At 39.7% G+C, this 21,794-nt stretch overlaps 1 protein-coding gene across 1 annotated transcript in view; it reads left to right on the top strand.

Annotated features, from left to right (window-relative positions):
* Positions 1 to 21,794, top strand: part of CCDC171 (coiled-coil domain containing 171) — a 191,982-nt gene that overhangs the window by 16,436 nt on the left and 153,752 nt on the right. Inside the window, 4 exon segments of the mRNA XM_042453977.1 lie at positions 3,666 to 3,812; positions 6,784 to 6,876; positions 8,009 to 8,169; positions 14,544 to 14,682. Of these exon segments, the coding sequence (XP_042309911.1) occupies positions 3,666 to 3,812; positions 6,784 to 6,876; positions 8,009 to 8,169; positions 14,544 to 14,682 (540 nt within the window).

Below are 21,794 nucleotides of genomic sequence, written 5' to 3'. Positions count from 1 at the left end.
TGCTGATCAATTAAAGAAGGACAGAGAAAAGGAAATGATCCTTAAGATTCAAGAAGACAAGAAGATAACTATGGATAAAAATTTATATTTAAAAAAAATATAATAGTATTTTTCCTTCTTATTTTAAAAAAACAAGTTTCAACTGACAAGATTTCTCCAAGGTTACTAATGCTCAGAGAGTTAGATTGAATGCACCAGTTACCATGGTGAAACTTGTAGAGGCCATAAAGAATAAAATCAAGGAATGCTATAAGTGTCTGGCGCTATAAGTGTCTAGAAAATCAAACACTTTTTCCTCTTCAACAAACAATGAATCTGGTAAGACTCCTGATTCTTGAAACTATGCAGGTATTTATTTGATTCCAAAAACATGGCAAAATGCCCCCAGACACCCCAGAGGGTATTTGGCACATCTTGGGTCAAAACAATTATATTATTATATATTATTATATTATTTTTTTCGTGATGTGTGTAGTGGGGTGTATGTGGCCCTCCAAGGTCTCCTGAGGGGGGGCTAATATTGCCTTTATCTGTGTAATATGTGAATGTGGAGAAGGCTCAGATATGATTGTATAGTTTCATAAAATCATAGAGTTAGAAGGCGTACAAGGGCCATCCTGCTGTGCTGGAATAGACAGCTAAAGCACTCCTGAAAGATGCCCATTCAACTTCTATTTAAAGACTTCCAATAGTGGAGAATCCATCACCGTCTGACAGATGAGAGATGGGGATATAAAGAGTGATGTCAGCTGTAAAATAGGTGAGGGGGGGTGCACAGAAGGGTGATCTGGGGTGCAAACAGAAAGAGTGTCTGGTAAGTGATGAGGAGCAGCAAGGAAAAGAAGGAAGAAGATGAGTTGGATTCAAAGGACTATTGGTGTAAATAGAAAGACGTGAGATGGACATGTAACTTCTTTGATTGGCAAAGATTCAAGAAGAGCCAAAAGCATTGTCCATCTCTGTGTGGTGGAAGTGGCACTCTCTGCATGAGTTACTTCCTAGGCAGGAGCAGAGAAAGATGGTTGTAGTTAACTGGAAACTATGGCCCGTTACAGACCACCCAAAAGGGGCGGTCTTGGGCCGCTGCCGGTTGCAGCGTGGGGAAGCCGCTGCAGCCAAACCGTGCGACTCCCCCGCGCTGTAAAAAAGGAGCGCGAAAATCGCACTCCTTCCGGCAACTCGGAAGAGACGTCGCAAGTGCCAAAGCGCGCACTCGCGACGTCTCTTCCGGGTTTAGACGTCTGGATGCTGCGCGTCCGTTACGTCAAGATGGCCGCGCCCGTCTGTATAGGGTGCCACCATCTTGCCGTACGGAATACGTGTGAGGGGCAAGGCGCGTCCGGAAGCGCCCTCCCTCGCGCGTATTCCTGGCGCAACGACGGCGCCGCTTAGGCCTGTCTGTAAGGCGCCAATGTTTGATCATTAACTTGACACTCAGTCATATTCTGGATTAGTAAAAGAGGTTCTGATCACCCAAATGCAGCCATTGTCTGTCAGGAATGGAATAGCTTGGGTGAGAGGGAAGGGGACAAGGGTCAGCTATGGAGAATGGATGAGACATTGGTGGTTACTGGGTCCATACAGAAGCTTGAGGAATGTGGCACTTTAAGGTAGGTCAGAGCTTGGAAAAGGTACGTTTTAGGGTTACATTTTGTGGCTGCGTGGGCTAGTAATTCTGGGCGTTTTAGTTCAAAATTTAACTTCTCCAAGATGTAAGAGTAGGGTAAGTGCATTCAGTGGCCTTCTGCTTAATTGTCTGTACTGTCAGAACTCTGCGAGGAAAAAAGATACCCTGCTGTTAGAACAGGAAGTAGGAGTCAATCTGCTTCCACTGGTGTATCAAATTGGCAATAGCGATGGGATCAGAGGACCGGTTGTCATAACGCTGCAGGGAGAGTGCTAATTTTGTGATCTCTTAATAGATTCGTTGTTTGGGTGGGTGGGGGGAAGTGCGACCCTACAATAACCCTTCCTTCACTTGCTTTGTGTCTGAGATTAAGACCGCAAAGCAGTGCTGGAGGGTGAACTAAATTGGTACTTGTAAGTGCTGTTTTAAATAACTTGATCTTGTAGCTGGATTCTTATAAGAGAAACGAGGTAATTATATATATTTTTCCTCCTCTCACAGAGGAGCTATATACATCTGTGCTAAAACAAGACCAACATGCTTAGGAATTAATGATGGAGAAAGCATTGTATTGGGCAGTTACACAACAGCGGTAAATACATGCCCCGCAGCGATTTTTTTACTCATATAGCAAAGAAGCATGCTGAGTGCACAGACAAACTAATAACCAATGCACAGTATCCCATTTTCTAAATTGATTGTAATCTGTTGCAGTGAGAACATGCAGGTCTGAAAATCTCAAGTGTTTTGCTTCTAGTATCCACTGTAAAGCTTTTGCTGATTCTTGATTATGCCAGCCAGGGAAGTAGCATTTGCCTTCCTTCCAGTGCGTGGAGGGGTCTCTTGGCTTTAGAACATCTTTAGAGTATCTATTTTCCTTGCCTCCAGTGCTGCCCCGATCTATTCTGTATAATGATATAATAGTAGGTGTTAGTGTTTGGCAGAAGTATGAATTATTTACAGAAAACAAAATCTAAAACATCTCCTTTTAATTTCAACAGCTTAGCAGTTTGCTTTTGTTCTGACAGTGCATGTACTATAAGTAGAGCCCTTTCTATGGAAGGCAAACTGTATGTTGTTAATTGATATACTGCGTTCTAAAAGGTCATAAGGAATAAGAGTGCCAGTGTGATGATTAGAGAATTGGCTAGGATTAAAAAGACCTGGGTTCAAATCCCCACTCAGCTATGAGTTTTACGGCTGATTGCACTCCTTTAAACTAACCTATCTTGCAGGGTTGTTTTGAGGATAAATTGAGAAAGTGAAGAGAACCATATATACCACTTTGAGGTCTGTAGAAAAAGGATAGGATGGAAAAGTAATGAAATTAATAAGTAATATATTAGGGGTGGGGAGAAGGAACTTCAAATCTGTTACTTCATACTCTGAAATGTGGTGTAAACTTGTTGCAAATATGAACCTGGGATATTTATAGTGACTATTTCTTTGCTTTTATTGCCATCAGAAACCTGCTTGGTTCAATAGAACATATTCCCAAGTAGTTGGGTTACTAAGGAACAGGTAATGGAGAACTTTGAGGTGTGATATCTACCTGTTTGTTTGGTTACATACAACATGGTGCAGGGGTTTGAGTGTTAGATTGGGATCCTGGGAGACCAGTGTTCAAATCCCCCCTCAGCTATGGAAAACCATTGGGTGGCCTTGGGTGAATCACATTTTTTTCATCCTGAGGAAGGCAATGGCAAACATCCTCTGAATGAATCTTAACTAGGATAAGTTGCCATGAATTAAAAGATATAGGTGTGTTATCTGTAAAAGCACTACGTAGAGAGATCTTGTAGTGCCCTTGCAACTAACTGAAAGACGTTGGCAGCATGAAGTTTCAGACATAAGTCTACTTTCTCAAATGCGTTTGACATAAGTTAGACTTGAAAGCACTTAAGTTCAACAATAATAGCAAGGGACTAAGGAATCTAAGAATAGGCCCTTTCCTTTTTTGTTACTTCAGAAGGTCATCTTCTTTGGGCCTTCCTGGTTTTGTTGGATATGATGTAATAACCATCATCTTTTCCATCAGGAAAGTAACAGTGCGATGCAGAATGTTCACAAGAAAATGCAAGATCTGGAATTGGAGCACAGTAGCTGTTCGGATGCGCTGAGGCGCCAGGCTAGCGAACTTCAGTTCAATGTCGAGCGAGAGGCTCGACTTAAAAAAGAACTTGAGGTAAGGGCTTCCATGTTCCTCACTCCATTAAATGTGTTTGTGTTGATTACTGGTGGTTGCCTGCATTGCAATAGTGTGTTTAGCTTCTTTAACCAGGGAGCAGTTAGTAACTAGGAAAAGTTGCCAAGTTTTTGTGAGTAAAACTTGGTGGGAAAGAAAAAGGTCTTCGAAACATTAATTAAACTAATTAAAATAAAGGTTGGAAAAATGACTCTTTTGGGCTACAGTTTCGAGAATCCCTCATCCAGATGGCAACTTGTCATGCTAGAAGGCAATTTTGGGTAGTTTTAGTCCAATTTTTTCCAAGTCTTCTGAACTACACTACATGGTGAGAGGCATTTTAGAAGTAGTTTCTTCTGCAATAGGAATGAGATTAAAAACAGTTTCTTCTGAGATATGCAACTCCAGTTGTGAATGATTATTAAATCCATTTTAGTGGTCATCAGACTGTTTCAGAAGAGAGGACTTTATTTTTCTGTAAGTTTTTCTTGTCTCTGGACTTTGGGGGTATGGAAATATAACACATACCATGATCTAACTTTGTACCCCAGTTGTTTTACCCCTGCCATGCCATACTACAAACATACCTTGCTAACATGGCAGGGTTAGGTTACTGCTGTGAGTATCACCTTACAATGAATCATAGCTTTTTTTTCACTTGCCAGTGCATATAAAAAGTACATATAAAAAACAGGTTTACACTGTCATTTATTAAGAGTGCAATAGCACTAGGCCTAAAGAAACGCAAAAGGAAAATAATAATAAATAAATAATTTGCCAGCATATGACACAAGATAGGAAGTGTACAAATGCTGAAAAGCACCGTATGAGCAAAGTGCTCTAAAGCAAACTGCCTTAAAGTGAGGTACTTCTGTACTGACTACAGGAGAGGACAGAGGAATTGTGTGGTTATACTATAGGGAGAAATATGTACTGCATATTGTTTTGTAGTATGTACTGACCCTATTCTTATTCACAGAGCATAAAAGAGGTAGTGGTCACTGCTATATTTACATACAGTAATCCCCCTCCTAAAAAACCATTTTGACTTAATAATTGTATCAGACCTTGGAAATACTGAAGAAGAATTGAGGGGGCACATACGTTACCAATTCCCAAAAGCATTGTCCTTCTTTGGTACAGGGTAATTGATCTTCTAAAGGGTTACAGTGTGAACAGGCATTATGGTGGGTAAAATGTATTGCACACATCAAGGAAGGAAACCACTCAATGCTTCAGTAGCTTTATAGTATGAAAGAATGGAATATGTAAAATAAAATGGGTTTTGTTTCACTAAGCAATTGAAATAATGGTCAGAATAGCTTTATAACCCCCCCCCCCCATGCAGTTTGAACAGGCATTATGTTATAGTATGGATACTATAACAAAGCAGAAAACTTTATGCTCTAAACAAGATTTGTGACGTTCCTTTAGTGCCCTCTGGCGATTATAGGAAGAAATGTCACTCGTAGAGTAGTTAAAATAAAAGAATAAGAGAGCTTCCAGATGGAGATTTAGTTTTTATGTGAGGTTAACTCGTGTGTGTGTGTGTGTGTGTGTGTGAGTGAGAGAGAGAGAGAGAGAGAGCGAGCAAAGGAAACAGAGACATGGCATTGTGATGGAATCCAATGCTTCTCTTTGTTTTGCTTTTTTTCTCCTATTGGAATAATTTTTAAAAAAACGTTTGTTGGGAATGAGGAGAAGACCAGTGCTCTCTTTGCAGGTTCAATGCTCTTGGCATTCCCCAAAATCACATTCTTGACAGGAGCAAGGACATTTTGGTGACTTGAATCCCATTTCCCATGCTTCAACAGTGCCCTTTCTATGAGGCACTCATCAAATGCCTAATATCTCATTGGAGAGGCGGGGTATATAAATAAATTTATTATATCTCTTTGGTCTTCTTTTTCTCATATTGGAAGATTTTTGAGGAAAACCATGTTGGGCATGAGGGGAAGAGTAGTGATCTCTCAGCAGGCGTCATGCTTATGGCATTACTCAGCAGCCTTTCTCCAAAGTAGTAGTCTTGACAGGAGCAAGGACATTTTGGTGACTTGAGCCCCATGGATTTTGTTTTGCATCATGTCTATAGGAATAATCTCACTCAGGCATTCCCGACTTGCTCACACTATTCCTTTTAATCGGAACTGCATCTATGTGCTCCTCTGCAAGTTCTATTGCCCAGACGTATCAGCACTGTAAATAAACATGGAGTTGATGATGTGGATATAGCTATATGTGATGCTTAACTTTAGTGAATTTTTAAATGTCAGAACAGTATCTTTGTTACTTTAAAAAGAAAGTGTGTAAGGAAGGATAGAACTGAACTTTTAAGCAGGCTACAGTGACAATACCGATTTATAGTAACATGTCAGGCTTCTATTTCATGGGGGTGTATGTATGTGGGGGTGTGTATGTGTTCTGAAGTTGGTCTTTTTGGAGGACAACTCAAGAAACATCATTACACTTTAACAGTTGAGATAAGTATAATGTATACATACAGTTTTCATAATATAATAACAATAGAAAAAATATCACAGTGAATTCATTCATAAAGATCAGGAGACAAAGGTCTAAATAAGTCACCTTCCTAAGCCAGGCGTTCCATAATATGTATATTGTAACAACTGAACTGGGATTCTACGATGGAGTATCTATCATTTTGTTATTGCCACCAAAAAGGCCCCACTCCAGACAGTATGAGTGTTTCATGCACAGACCTTATAGCTTTGTGCAGAATGAGGTGATTTTAAATAGCCCATGTTGAGATAGGTAATAGACCTTTTTAACAATCAAGGCTAGTGTCACTACATAGCTCGGAACTAGAAGGCAAATACAGTTGAGCAAGAGTTGGCTTTGTTCTCTTTCTTTCTCTGCTTTGCCCTTACTATTCAACTGAGACTCAGAATCTCAGACTGAGATTTTAAAGATATGTATGTGTCTTTAATCAGTTGTTAACACTTTGTTTCAGGTAGCTACAGTAAGAATAAAGAAACTGGAAGAAAATGTCGAGGCAGAGAGAGCAGCACATCTGGAATCAAAATTTAATTCTGAAATAATTCAGGTAAATCAGTGGCAGATGTTATGTGGACCTGATAAATGCTTCCTGGGTAGTTTTTACCTGAATAATTAGCACATGTTTCTTAGTCTGAGGTTTGATACATACATTAGTATAAGGTTTAATACTATACAAAATATCTAGAGGTCTGGGTACTAGTGATTAACATATTAGAAACAATTATACTTGAGGATTTTTTACAGTTGGTTTGCATATGCATAGAATAACAGGCTTATTGGCAGAGTAGCAGGCATCCAAATGCAATTTTCTTGTTTGGGTGGCATGACAGAGGTACCTTGCATTGCTGTACCTGCTTGATACATAATACTGCCATGTTATCATAGTTTGGCCCTGGCACAACAGTTAATTTTTTAATGTAATTTTTTATTCCCCACTCTTTAAGTATAATTTAGGAATTGAAATAGACTTAAGATTGCCTGCTCTTGTGCCATGTTCCCCTCCATTTTTCCTGCTCTTCCACTATTGTTTCTGTCTGTTATTTACTGGAATGTCTCCACAGAGAACAATGTAAACATTAGCCAGTGCTGATTCTATCTAAGGGCTTCAAACCATAGACTCAGGTCCCAGATCAAGAGTGATACAGTACCACTTAATATTAAGCAGGTCAGGAAAATTCATATTAAAGTGGATAGGAGTTGTGGGAGGGATATGACCCTGTGATTCAATTCACCAGTGCTTGTGACTCAGCTGACTAACTCACATGATCCTGAGATTAATTTCATTTTAATTATATGTTTTTAAATTTTTATCAGCCACATTTTACAATATTACATTTTTTACATTACATTACATTTTATATATACCTATGGTTGAGGTATTGCACCCTAACTTTAACCGGGTTAAAGGATGAAAAAGCAATACCTTCCTTGATCTTGGGTGTATAAAAGCTCCTTCCTTATGTCTTTGGAACTATGGCTCCCAGGATCACCCAGCCAATATGGTTAGCAGCCATGTTTGCTAGCGGATTTGGGAAGCTTTAGTCCGAAATAGGGAATATTTCCAAACTGTGTTTATTTGTTCCTGAATGGTCACTGCTTGACCCAGTAAGTCTGATATAGAGTAAGAACACTTAGCATTCTTGCAGTGTTGATTGTTGTTGTCATTTTTGCTCCTGCAGTTAAGAATTAGAGATCTTGAAGGGGCTTTGCAAGTGGAGAAGGCTAGCCAAGCAGAAGCACTTTCTGAAGTGGAAATGATCAAAGCCAAATTTAAAGAGGTAGAAAGTGCCTATGAGAGAGAGAAGCATAATGCTCATGAGGCATTTGAAAAACTCAACATGTAAGTTGCTTGTTTCCTAATTTTTGAAATAGTATTTTCTTTGAATGTGTGTGTATTGGGAAATGAAATAATCATACATCCTGAACAGTACATATCACAGAACTGATAATTTATGTGCATTTAGGAGGTTGATGTTCTTGGTTATTATTGAAGCCTCTGTGCCTTGAGCTCTTTAAAAGAGAGCTGAAGTCCTTCACTCACTTCTGTAGAAGTACTGTATATACTCATGTATAAGTCCAGAAATATTAGTAAAAAAAATTGACCAAAAAAGTCTGAGTCAACTTATCAATGGGGCAATGTAAGTACTGTACTTTAACTCTTATTTAAAAAGGAACCATCCCCCTGGTGAACGGCAAGAGCATAACCTATCCTGGAATTACTGATTCCCCCCTCTATGCTCCCATCCATCCAGACTGTAGTGTGAGCACAAAAGTTATGCCGGCTGGCATTTTGCAGATTATTTGGCACCGTTTTCCTCTGCTTTGTCCTGTACATCCTTTGTTACATGTCCCTAAGTTTTCCCTTTGACTTATCTATGGATTGCATCAAAATCCATAATTTTGACCCCAAAACCTGTCCTTGACTTATACATGAGGTTGACTTATAGTTGAATATAAACAGTAAGCACCATTTAATTTAGTGGCACTTATCTTTTAGTAGGGTTTTGTTGTTTTAACTGTAAATGTGTGATACTTTGGAATCCATGCCTTTGGGTATACGAAGTACATTTCCTGTGTGCCTTCCTTGTTTGCAATCCTAAGCACCTGCTATTTCCTTAAAATTCCCAGTGGTCCTTCAGAGAAAACAAAAATGGGGAAATTCCAGAGCCAGCATGTTCAGTCTTGGCTTGTGACTCTGGAAACCACCAGGGTTCAGATCCCTGATAAGCCATAGAAGGCTATTGGGTGACCTTGGGCAACTCACGCTCTCTCAACCCCAGAGAAAGCCAAGTGCAAATGCCTTCTGAACAAATTTTGCCAAGAAAATCCCATGAAAAGTTTGCCTTACAGTCACCACGAGTTAGAAATGACTTGAAGGTACACAACAGCAACAAGAATTTGTCAAATGTACCCAGAGATATACAGCGCGCCCACATCATACCTAGGTGTGCTATATGTGGCTTTCAGTTTATGCTTACAGAGGTCACATACTCTGGACTAGAGACTGGCATGGATGGGGAAAGGAAGAGATTTTAACTACAGGAGTCACTCCCAAGTGAAGATCTCTTTCCAAGAATTTACCCTAAATACTCCTCCTTCCCCAGAGACATGTCTTCTCCACACAGCTTCAGGTGTTTCCCAGATACACCAACATTGTTTTTTGTGCTACCTCTTCTCTCAGCCTGCTTGATTAAAGAAAGAAGGAGCAGCAATGCAGCTCCAACCTGCTAGCCAAATCCCAGCAAAGCTTAAGCATTGTCCCAAATTTGAAAGCTTCTTTTTTGCCACTGCTCCAGTCAATCAGTTTTTCCCAAATGGAGCCACTCTGGGCCACTGAAGCAATGCCCTGTACCCAGCCTTGCAAGTTTCCCAACTGCCACTGCCACTAGTAGCAAAAGATGAGGCTAAGGGAGTAAGCTCATGTAGGCAAGTAGAGAGTAGGAGATACCACCACATGAAATGATAATGCAGTGGTTTTAAGGGACTCTGAAAAGAAGTTTCATGTAACCCTCATCCCCATCATTGTCCTAAAGGCTGATGGTTCCCCTTGTCTTCCTTGTGCATCAATACTTTGACGGAAGACCCCACTCGCTGCCCCCTTTCCCCTTCACCATTCCCCTGAATTTTTCTACCGTTCACTGGGGGGGGGCTTACCAACTATTTTGGAAATCAGTGGCCTACAGCATCTAGAATTTCTTGGCAGTCTCCACTCCAAGTACTAAGCAGGGCTTCCAAGATGAGACAGGGTCTGGTGCCTTTAGTGTATTTAGGCCTTTTACAGTATTTAGGTTTAATGGAATTAAAACATAGGTGTAGCGCAGATTAACTGTGTGCAGAGAGAAAGGGCCGAAGCAGGCAGCCCAGAAGGATTGATCTCCGGCTCCTCTGGCTGTGATCGCTCTGGAACTGCAGCAACTGGATGGCCTGTTCCTGAAGTGGGCCGCTATCATACTCCTGAACAGGCCACCAGCAGGAGCAGATTAAATCTTTTTCCTTTGCCGGCAGCCTCAGGGCTGCTTCTGGCCACTTCAGGGATGTACATCTTCTATACACCACACCCCCAAAGTGACTAGAAGCTACTCTATTTGGCTCGTTTGTTTTGGGCCATAGAAATAGCAACTGGCTCTAGGAGTTTTTGAAAGCCCCCCCATCCCAGTTGAGTGTGTTGTCGTCATGTGCCTTCAAGTCATGTCTGACCTATGGCAACCCTAAGTCCTAATATGAGGTTTTCTTGACAGAAATTGTTCAGAAGATGTGCCCCTTTCTTCCTCTGAGGCTAAGAGTGTGACTTGTCCAAGCTCACCTAGTGGGTTTTCATGGGCAAGCTGGTATTTGAACCCTGGTCTCCCAGTGTCCACGTTCAGCACTCAAACCAATATGTGCTGATTTCTTCAGTTAACTTGTGTTCAGATTTTCAGTGTCTCAGCCTGAGGCTTTCAACAGATACCTCAGATAATTGTGTTCATTCAAGTTGCTATTATGAGATGCTACATGCTAAAAGGAAAAAAAAAAAGGCATATACATTTTAGAAGAGGCCTTCAAGTGGTCTCTAGAAGGTTCAAAATATTTTTGTTTACCCTATGCAAGGCTTACCTGACCTGGTTGTTTTATTTCCCATGTGCATATTTTTGGTTTTGAATAACAAGTTTCCTGAATAATCTTGAATAGCTCTTCTCTTTTTGTGGTGTAGAAACCTATCTATATTCTTTCCATGTTATTCCTGCCTCTGGTACCAAATTTGCTGTTAAATAAGTAATGTCTGGGAACACATCCACCTTTTAAACTGAGATATACTTGTAATTATATACAAAAGTCTAGAAAGCAGGTGCTCGTACCTTATCAAAGATTCAGGGAGCAAATGTTTCATTTTGAAACAGTCAGTATTTTCTTTCATTAATTCAGACCACTATCCCTATATGTTGATTTTTTAAAATGTAGCCGATTTTTCTAACCAGAAATCAAGGTATAACCTGTATGATTCGGAAGACTTCATTATACACTTAATGGGAAAAAATTGGTGATCTTTGAAGAGAGCTCCACAGACCTATTGTTTTATTACAGTGAATTAATGAATGGCAAATAATTAGTTTGTTTGATAATTGACTGTGCTGACAAAGTAGCTAACGATGGCCTGAAACACACGGGCAAAAAGTGCCAGCTTCAGGCTGAATTGGGGACATGGTGTTTAGCAGACACATGGTCTGAACATGGCTGGAAGCCTGGCTGATGCTGCGCCAAGCAAGAAGAACTGGGCCAAAAAGGAGCGGGTATAATCCACTCCTCCTGGCAGCCTGGTTCAGGACCACCGCAGTGGCCCAAATTGGGCCTGGGCCCATGCGGTCACTGTGATCCCAGCGCAATCGAGGCTGGCATGGTCCCGGCACAGTCCATCTGGCTCGTCTGCTTCAGGCTCATGACTGCGTGACAGTATTCAAAGTTGCCAATCATCTACAACTTGTATTTTAATTTATAACTGGATTTTTGTTTTCTTGCAAGTCATACTGATATGTATGCATCATCTTTTATGGGTGATGACCTTTCAGGTAGTTTTTAAAGAATTTTTCCTCATTTAAAAAAAAAAACCTGTCACATTTCTTACATTCTGTCATACATCCCTATTCTATTCATTCTCTTGGTAGCCTTTGCATCTGGTGTTACTTTAGTTTCCTATATATTTTCACTATGTGCTCTTTTATTCAGAGCTTGGAAATAATTTTCTACAGTAATTAATGTAAGAAGTTGATTTTGGGGGGCAATGTGGGGGCAGTGGTGTTGATTTTATTAAAGTAAGTAATGTCTTTGGGATTTGTAAATCATTGAGTAATTCTTTTACATATTACTTCACATGTTTTGGAAGGTATTCTCTCTTAATTTATATATGACCTGGCTGGAGGTGCCCTCTTTTTAAACCTTTAAAGAAGAGTTCCTATGGCTTATTTCATTTCAGGACACAATAATGAAGAGACAGCAATGTGGTACAGGAAATCTGGCCAGTTTGCCAGTATACTTCCTGAAGTGGCTAAGTGACATAATACTCTAGCCATTTCCATGATGTGTTAGCATCTGGGTGTTCTTCCTACATCACATTTGTCTTAGCTAATTAGAGGGGGAAATCCTTCAGCCACCTTTTACACAATTAAGATAAGAGGCAACACACCTCTTAAAGCAACCAAAGTAGTGCATTGCTAATGAGTGTGGTAACATATTATTTCCCACCATTCCCAAGATCTGACATTGAAAATGAGTTAGATGTTTAATACTATCATATTAGATGTTAAGACAATGTTTCCAAGCTCTGCTTTTATCTTCAGTCTTGATGTTTATTCAGACACATACTGAGTTTTGTACCAGTTACAGCTCTCTTAACTATTAGTATCAACTTTCTGTGTTCTTTTTCAGTGTGTTTAGAAAATACTTTGTTATTGTAGAGTTGAAAAATACTTTTTAAACTGTCATTCAGCCTTCCAAATAGTAAGCGTTTATAGGAGCATGTATCTAAAGTTCGGGGAAGGGACATATTCTAACACCGAAAAGAAACATCGGTCCAGTTCGGATGTAATAATGTGTGTAGAGGTCCTTATTTTTAGATGTATTAGTTCAAATGGATAGAGAGTGAGAAATGCAGCCTGGGAAGCTCCATCATGTGTTCCTTGAGTTTGGGGAGAGTTATCTGAAGTACCCATCCATACCTTCTGAAAATCTGACTACAGCTAGTCCCAGTGCATACATAAGGACACGATTATCATAAACCACAGAAGGCAGTAATAAATTTACACATGAAAGTGGAAACAGCAGAGACAGCACAGCATGTTCCTGGCTTTCAAACTATCCTTAGAATGTTTAGATCCCTTTCTCTCTCCCTAGGTTTCTAATATTATATTAATTTATTTTATGTCTTGTTTTGATTGTAAATATAACAATAATAGATAAACCCATTACGTAGATGTATTGTTTGTGAAAAGTATCCTCTGTCCAGGCACGGTTTTTGTTGTTGTTGTTAACTGCTGCCAATTTGACTTTGAATGCAAGACCTCCAAATCACCCTGTCTGCAACTGACCTGCTCAGGTCTGGCAGACTCTGGGACATAGCTTCCTTGTTTGAGTTCATCCATCTATAATGTGGTCTTCCTCCTTTCCTACTGCCTTCTACCTTGTCCTTACCAAGCATTATTGTGTTTTCTAGTAAGTCATGTCTTCTCATGATGTGTCCAAAGTACAACAGTCTCAGTTTAGTTATCTTAGCTTCTAGGGAGAGTTCAGCCTTGATTTGCTCTAGCACCCATTTATTTGTCCTTTTACAGACAGCCCTTTTTACAGCCAGATTGGGGCTGCGGCAACTGCACATGGCTGCCCCGATCTGGCCTTTCCAGGGCACGATAGCTGATAGCTCATTTGGCACTGCGTTGTGCAGACATAGCACCAGAGGAGCTCCATGATGCTATGCTTCATGGTGTGGTGTATGGTGTCACATTACCCTGGGAGTGGAGCCAGGGTGTGCGTCATATGGACGCTACACCCTGACTCCACCCCAACCCAGTCTTTAAGGCCAATCTGTACAGGTCTTTCTTCTTATCAGCTTTCTTCACTGTCCAAGTTTCACAATAAGTTAGAAATATGATGGCATGAACAATCCTTACTGTAGTATTTAATGATACATATTTACACTTCAGGTTCTTGTCTGGTTTATCCATAGCTGCCCTTATATGTTGTCTTCCTCTGATTTCTTGACTGCAGTCTCCACTGAGCTAAGGTATAGAAAAACATGAACCATTTCCTTTTGAAATTCCTTGGCATGCTCCATTATCCATCATATATTTGAAATATGATCCCTAGTGCCCATCCTGTCCTGAATGCAGCTTGGACATAGGGCATTTTTCATTCCATATACAGTTGGATCTCTACATTTGTGATTTTGTCTTTTGTGGATTTGATTATTTGCAATTTTGGTTAATATGTTATCTCCAGTAATCTAGGTCCTCCAGCACAACTCTGCCATCTCGCTGAGTTCTTGTGCCACACCCACAATATGACTTATGAATATAGCATATTAGGCACTTGGTAACTTAGCATTTCTTCAGTACTTTCCTAATTTTGTTAATATTAAACCCTAGTTTAAAAAAATAGAGGAGTACTAATGTAATATGTGTAATGCATTAACAATCTAAAATATTATTAGTCTAAAGTATTTCTGAAAATTCTATTTCATCTTTTCAGGCTAGAAAGGGAGTATCTCTCAATAAACAAGCAGCTCAGTGAAGAAATTGAGGACAAGAAGAAAGTAATTATAGATCTCTCAGAGAGACTTCAAAATAATGAAAAAAGCTACAAAGAATTACAGGATGAACTTCTCCTGGTAAGAGAAAAGACCTGAGGCATTTATTTTATTGGTCTAAAATATGATATATGCTATATTAAAAAAACCCCAGTGCTGTTCTATGTTTAAAGTAACTGATTAAATGCTTCCCATGCCTTTAAAAAAACCTGCATTTGTTATTGTTTGTATTAGACAAGTATACAAGCCCATTTTTATCAGTAGTGAATTTTATGTTTGAATATGTTTTGGAGCGACTATATGACTATGTGAAGCAACTATATGAGCCAGCATGGTGCAGTGATTTGAGCATAGGTCTATGATCCTGGAGATCTGGGTTCAATTCCCCACTCAGTGATGGAAACCTGCTGGGTGACCTTGGGCAAGTCACACCTCTCAGCTCCAGAAAACCCTGTGATACGTGACCTAGGATCACCATAAAACTGCAATGACTTGAAGGCATACATCAACAACAATCACAAATATACATGGATGTCACCTGATGGCTACTATACAAATAAAATAGACTACATAATTGGAAGCAGATGGAGAAGCTCCATTCTTTCTGCAAAAACAAGAGCAAGAGCAGATTGTGGGGTTTTAATAAAGCTAAAGAAGAATACTAAACTACCATCAAGCTGGAATACAACTTGAGGAATATCCCACAAAGAATTCAAAAGCAATGTGAAAAATAGATTTGCACTATTAAGCCTAATTGACCAGAAGGCAGAAAAACTCTGGACTGAAACCAGGAGTATTGTCAGGGAGGAATGCAAAAATACAGTATCTTCAGCCAAAAAGAAAGAAGAGCCTCAACAACAGATGTCAAGGACAGACAAAAAGCAAAAGTGAAAGGTGACAGTTTATGTGTATAAGTCTGTGCATAGCATGGAGAAAGCAAACAGGAAGCCTTCTGCATCTTTCATAATACTAGAACCTGGGATGGTTCAGGAAACTGAATGGTGGGAGATTCAGAACAGATAAAAAGTATTAGATCACATTGTGCATAGTTAATTTTGGAATTTGGTATCACAACTTATAGAGACATCTACAAAGTGGCTGGGTTTAAAATGTGATTAGTGTGATTCACAGAGGAGAAGAAGGCATTCAGTGGCCGCTTGTTGTGGTGGCTATTTGATGGTGTACCTGTTATCAGAGATTGTATTTCTCTCATTATAACTTTCTAGAAAATATGAATGCAAGTATGCTATTGCATTTGTATCATTCTGTGGAATTCCTACAAATATCTAGTTTGTTGTAGAAAACAGAAAACTAGACTAGATACTGTAGTCCTTTGGTCTGATCCAGCATGGCTCTTACGTTCTGTCTTAATTTGTTGATTCCTGGTAAAACATTTCACTATAAATCATGACAAATATTGCAGAAAATAGACACAAAACATTTGTTGCCGCCAAGTGGTAATGATCAGTTTATGGTTTTTAGTGTTTGTAAAAATGATTCTTTCACCATTGCAGCATACACTTCTAAACCGTCAATAACGTTGATTTAAAGTATGTTTTTTTAAAAAGGGAATGACATGTCTTTTTTGTTATCTAAAGGCAGGGATTTGAGCATTAGACTATGGCTCTAGAGACCAAGGTTCAAATCCCTACTTGGCCATGGAAACCCACTGGGTGACCTTGAACAGGTCACACTCTCTCAGCCTCAGAGGAAGGCAAAGGTAAACCCCCTTTGAACAAATCTTGACACAAGTCTGTGATAGGTTTATCAGAATTTGGAAATGACATGAAGGTACACAACAACCACAACAACAACAACAACAACAACAACAACAACAACAAAGGGCTTGTTAGGAAAAGGCACAGTTTAAAAGAAAGTTTAAAGTGTCAGTTTTAAAACTCAAGGAGTGTCATTAGAGTTAGAAAAGGTTTAAATATAGTTGTCTGCTCCAAGTACCTTCTATGAGTCAGAACTTATTAGATACTCTACTACTTTATTTGCCCAAGCTGGTATTAAGCCTATCTGTGGCTTCACTCACTGGCCGTAATTTGGATATTCTGAAAGGAATAGATATGCTTAGCTCCTCCTAGACTATTAAGTATGGAAGCAATTCAAATTCACACACTTTAAAGACCTTTGGGGGACCATTACAATTATCTAGTCTGATTCCATATGCACACAGGTGATGGAATTCACCCTGGTTAGATTAAAGTGTATCTTTCAGGGAGATTTGTTACTTCACTTTAGAAAGTCTGTGTAGCACAGAATTCATTACCTTATTTGGTAAGTGGTTCTCTGTGATTATCTACAGTACTGGAGAGTTAAATCTATTTGCTGCTTAACTTTTTCTTCCAGAGATTAGAACATGTTTCATGCCTTTGTCTGCAGTAGTAAGAATTACTGCAAATACAGTGGGCCCTTGCTATCTGCTGGGGTTTGGTACCAAGATCCGTGAATGCTCAAGTCTCATTATATACAGTGGTTAAGTAAAATGATGTCCCTTACATAAAATGGCAAAATCAAGGCTTGTTTTTTGGATTTAAACAATTATTTTCAAGGCTCTGATGGTTGAATCCATAGATACTTAATCTGTGGATACGGAGGGCCAACTGTTTGATGGCGACCCTCTGTCACAGTTAAAGATCTCAGATGGTGTTTCATCCACTTTCTTTGTTGGCTTTAACCATGGTTAACAGCCATATTTTACTGATTAATTACACAATTTTGTTAATCAGGTTCTTGGTGCTAATATAGACCCTTTTTAAAAAAGTGAAGTGAGAGGAACTAAGGTGGGCAAGATGTATATAAGACCCTGTGCCTCATTCCTAGTTGTTTAACAATACTTAAGGGATAGCCATATTATACATACCCATTAGCACATAGTACTCAGTACTTTAACCTTTGATCTGACATAGCACACATATTTAGTGGGATCCAGAACATCCTAAGTTTTCATATTTTAACTTGCAGGTAAGTTCAGAAGTGCATACATTCTTACAGCTCAGACCTATATTATTATTGTGATGTCCAGAAGACTATCTTAAAGTATTTTGGACCATACTTTTGCATATTTTTGAAGTATTTTTAGGGTAACAACTCCAGCCTTTTCTCACCTTTCTCAAATTGTGATCTGTTCCCAAGTGTTATATTTGAGCAGCAGTTTGAACTCCTTCCCTTCTACCCTCATTCACCCAATGGATCCTTTAAAAATCATGTTAAGACAAGTACCAACTGTGATCTTTAAGGGGATGGTCAGAAAGCAGCTTTCTTCATGGCTGAGTGAGCACTGTATTGAAAGTGACAGGAAGAGAAAGAAGTATTACCTCATGTAGCATGGGAGTTTTGTACATGTTTTGCTGCTTTTAATTGTATGGCTTGCACTTATCCTGATTGTTCCCAGATTGCTTTGTGGACCAGTTGGGATCAGAACTGGGAACTGGCACATTCTCCCTACAGCCTTCACATCTTGTGTGCATTGATTCATGCTCAAGGGCACTGGAAAACCTCCCATCTGGAAGCATTCTAAACTGATATTTTTCTCTTCTTATTAGGTTCTTTCCAAAGCACTCCTTAGTTCTGTGAACATATCATGGATTCTTTGTTTTTGGATGCATAATGTAATTTGGTCTGAAAAATGCAGACTATGTTGAACACAGGCCTAGGTCTGCTCAGTGCCCAGATGGAAGACTGCCTGAGCATCCTACATAAGTTGAGATTTGTAGAAGAAAGACAAGATGTTTGTTTTAAAAAAGGAGTGGAAAAAGTGCAGCCCTCCAAAATTTGTTGGATTGCATCTGCCAGCAGCCTTAGCTAGCCTGGCAATTGGTGAAGATGGTTGGAAGTTGCAGTCCCAAAACATATGGAGAGACATGCTTCATCCACCTCCACTCTAAAGAGTAAACCATTCCAGAATTCTCTGATGGTAGACTGTTATTAATCGTATATTATTAGCACACAGGTAGTTTTTATGTTACTGATAAATCTTGTCAGCAAAGATCTTGTCCAATATATTTCTTGAAGACAAGAGGTCAATAGTGGCCATAGTTTGAAAGCTGATGTCTGACCAATACCTAACTGATTATTGGCTAGAAACAATGGATTGGTTCCAGCCTGAATTAGTTACAATTGTTAGTTGCAAACTATATTGAAAATTTGTGGGGTTATGCCCAATTTAGGCTCCACTGGTATCACTGGAACTTCAGATCAATTGATTAAGGAAATTATCGCACCTGGAAATCCCACTGGTATAGATGTGAGATTAAAAAGTAAAAAATGGGTGTTATTGCATGCAGCTGTGGCTGGGCAAGTGCAACCTGTATGAGCCTGGACCCCAGCCATGCTTAGCCAGCAGCTTTTCGAAAATGGGAGCTTGTCATTTTTGAAAAGCCACTGGATAAGTGTGGCTGGAGTCCAGGTTGCATACGGGTTGCACTCGCCCGGCCACAGCTGCATGCAATAATAATAAGGCTGCAGTTGTGTGCAATAACGTTCGGTTTTGATTTTCAATCCCGCAACTATCCCGGCGGGATTTCTGGGTGAGATAATCTCCTAAATCTGGATGGAAACCAGTATGCTGATTTATTGTATCTACCTTTTGTCAAACCATTCCATTTTCAAGCCTTTTTCAAAAGAAACATTGATATTGGAATATTGTTCACAGTGAATATTAACAATAGGGTCTGTATATCACATTTATTGGGATAATGAAACAATTGATTAGATGTCAAACATCATAAATAGATTTTTTTTCTAATTAAAAAAATGTTGGTGCAAAGTATTTTAAGCTGAGCAAGAATTCCTAGAAACTTTTTAAAGAGTTGCAAATTCCATATATTTTCTAGAGATGGTTGTAACTATTTATTTCCTGGTGTTCCAAAAATTCGTAGATAATTTAGGAGCTTTCCACACTACGTAGTTTTAACATTGTGATTCCATGTTAACTGCCGTAGCAGCATCCCATGGAATCCTGGGGCTTGTAGCTTGGTCAGTTCTACAATTCTATTATTATTATTATTATTATTATTATTATTATTATTATTATTATTAAAGGCACTAGTGCTCTCACACTGAGAATTCAAAATACCCCTCCCTAACATGGCATAGTGATTTGAGTGTTCGACTAGGACTCTGGAGACCAGGGTTCGATTCCCTGCTTGGACATGAAACCCACTGGGTGACCTTGGGCAAGTCACATGCTCTCAGCCTAAGCGGAAGGCAATGGCAAATCTCCTCTGAACAAATCTTGCCAAGAAAACCCCATGATAGGTTCACTTTAGGGTTACCATAAATCGGAAATGACTTAAAGGCCCCCACCATACATGTACAACTTCAGGTTCCAGGATCCCATGGGGTAGAACCATGGGAGTTAAAGTGGAATCTTAGGCGCTATCCAGATTGGCATGTTAGGGTTGTGTGAGGGCGGTGCCATTGCACGCCCTGCAACCCTAGCATGTTGCAGAGGTGTCAAAATGGCGGCACCCTGTCTACATGGGTGCTGCCATTATGACGTGATGGACACATAGTGTCCGCACGTCGCGTCACGCTTGCGATGTCACGAGTGTGCCATTTGCGCACTTGGGTGTTGCAAGCATGACGAAAAAAGAACCCGCTTTTTGCGGGTTCTTTTTCTGCCGGCGGGAAGCTGCGCAGTTTATCTGCTGCGGCTTCCCATCGGCGGAAAAGGAGGAGGCGGCAGACTGCCCTTTTTGAGTGGTCTGTATCCCGCCTTAATCACTATAACTGTGTAGTGTGAAATGGCTCTTAGTTTCATTGGGATTACCAATTGAATGGTCATTCCCATCTTTGTAAAATCATAATATTTTTGACAAAACACACTTAGAGTATTTGGGGACTTGACTCAAAAACTTTCTGGAAACAGATAATTTCCTCATCTATTCAGTCTCAAGTGATAAAGAATTGAAATAAATTTTATACTACACCGGCTTCTCCTTTGTATCTTTTAAACCTTAAGGCTTAAAATGTGATCCTTCAATATAAGCTCTGTCCAGAATGTAAGCTATGCTGCTTGAAAGGTATTATGTCCCTTTTGTTAACATGGTGTTCTCTAGTTGATTGGCAAATTAGTATGTATGGCTAGAAAGAGGACACTGGAAAATATTCTTTGTAATACTATGCATGCATACCCCTAGCGGAGTATTGACACTTTATATTTTGAGACTCATTTGTTCATGCTGCGCTCATTGTTTCATAGTTTTCTAGTAACACCCAACTAGTAAGGAGGGAATAATGGAAATACTGTAATGGTCTTTAGACACTTGTAACTTCTGTCTGTGTGTATGTGTGTTCATGCTCAAATGACCTAATCTTGGTTTTGATAATTCACTAATAACACATAAGTAATTTCCTCTTGGTTTCCAAAGTGACACATTTTAGTTGTGCTTAAAACTCATTAAGTAGCTTTAATCAACATAAAGGCAAATAAGGAAAACTGTGATTACAGCATTCTCTGAGGGCCTCTTAAGCACTTGTTAGTTTTGTCAGAGAAGAAAAAGTTGCCATAACAGTATGCTGCCACGCTTTTCTTGTGTTGCCCAAATGGCTTTTTTAAAAAAAAGATGGTAAGAAAAGGAGAGTACTGGCCTCCTTCTTTCTCCACACTTGGACCATTGCTGCTAGAATACATCTCATTTAGCCACTTTAAGTAATGCAGAAGATCAAGGATGCCCCATGTAATAAAATAGTGCAAAGGAAACTAGGAGAGGGGATTGGGAGAGTACTAAGGAGGATGTACTAAGGATTAAGAGGCGGGATGGGTAAACCAGGGACAGTTGTCTAGTGCAGATTTTTAATCCAAGCCATATAACAACTTTGTGGTTTCCAAAGCTGCTCTTTACTCTTATGTGGGCATTTATGGGTCCTCAAACTTTACCTACAGGCCTGAATTCAGAAAATGGTGCAACAGCTCTAGGTATAGTAATCCAAGCCAGAAACAGTGGAAGTCCTAGCAGGATTGGGATGTGGCCTGCTAGTCAGGAGTGGCTAGGCAGAGAAGCTTGTGTGGCCCTTCTTATGTTGTTGGAGTGCAGCTTCCATTGCCTTTCACCAGATTATGTTTACTGTAAATACAGAAATATTTATAGCCACACAAAGTCAAAAGAGAGAGCCAGCATGGTGTAGTGATCTGAGCATTGGACAACAACTCTGGAAAACAGGGTTTGAATCCCTGCTCATCC

The sequence above is a fragment of the Sceloporus undulatus genome, chromosome 2 (genome assembly GCF_019175285.1).
Source record: "Sceloporus undulatus isolate JIND9_A2432 ecotype Alabama chromosome 2, SceUnd_v1.1, whole genome shotgun sequence".
NCBI classification, from domain to species: domain Eukaryota; kingdom Metazoa; phylum Chordata; class Lepidosauria; order Squamata; family Phrynosomatidae; genus Sceloporus; species Sceloporus undulatus.
This window is presented reverse-complemented; position numbering and strand designations above follow the sequence as displayed.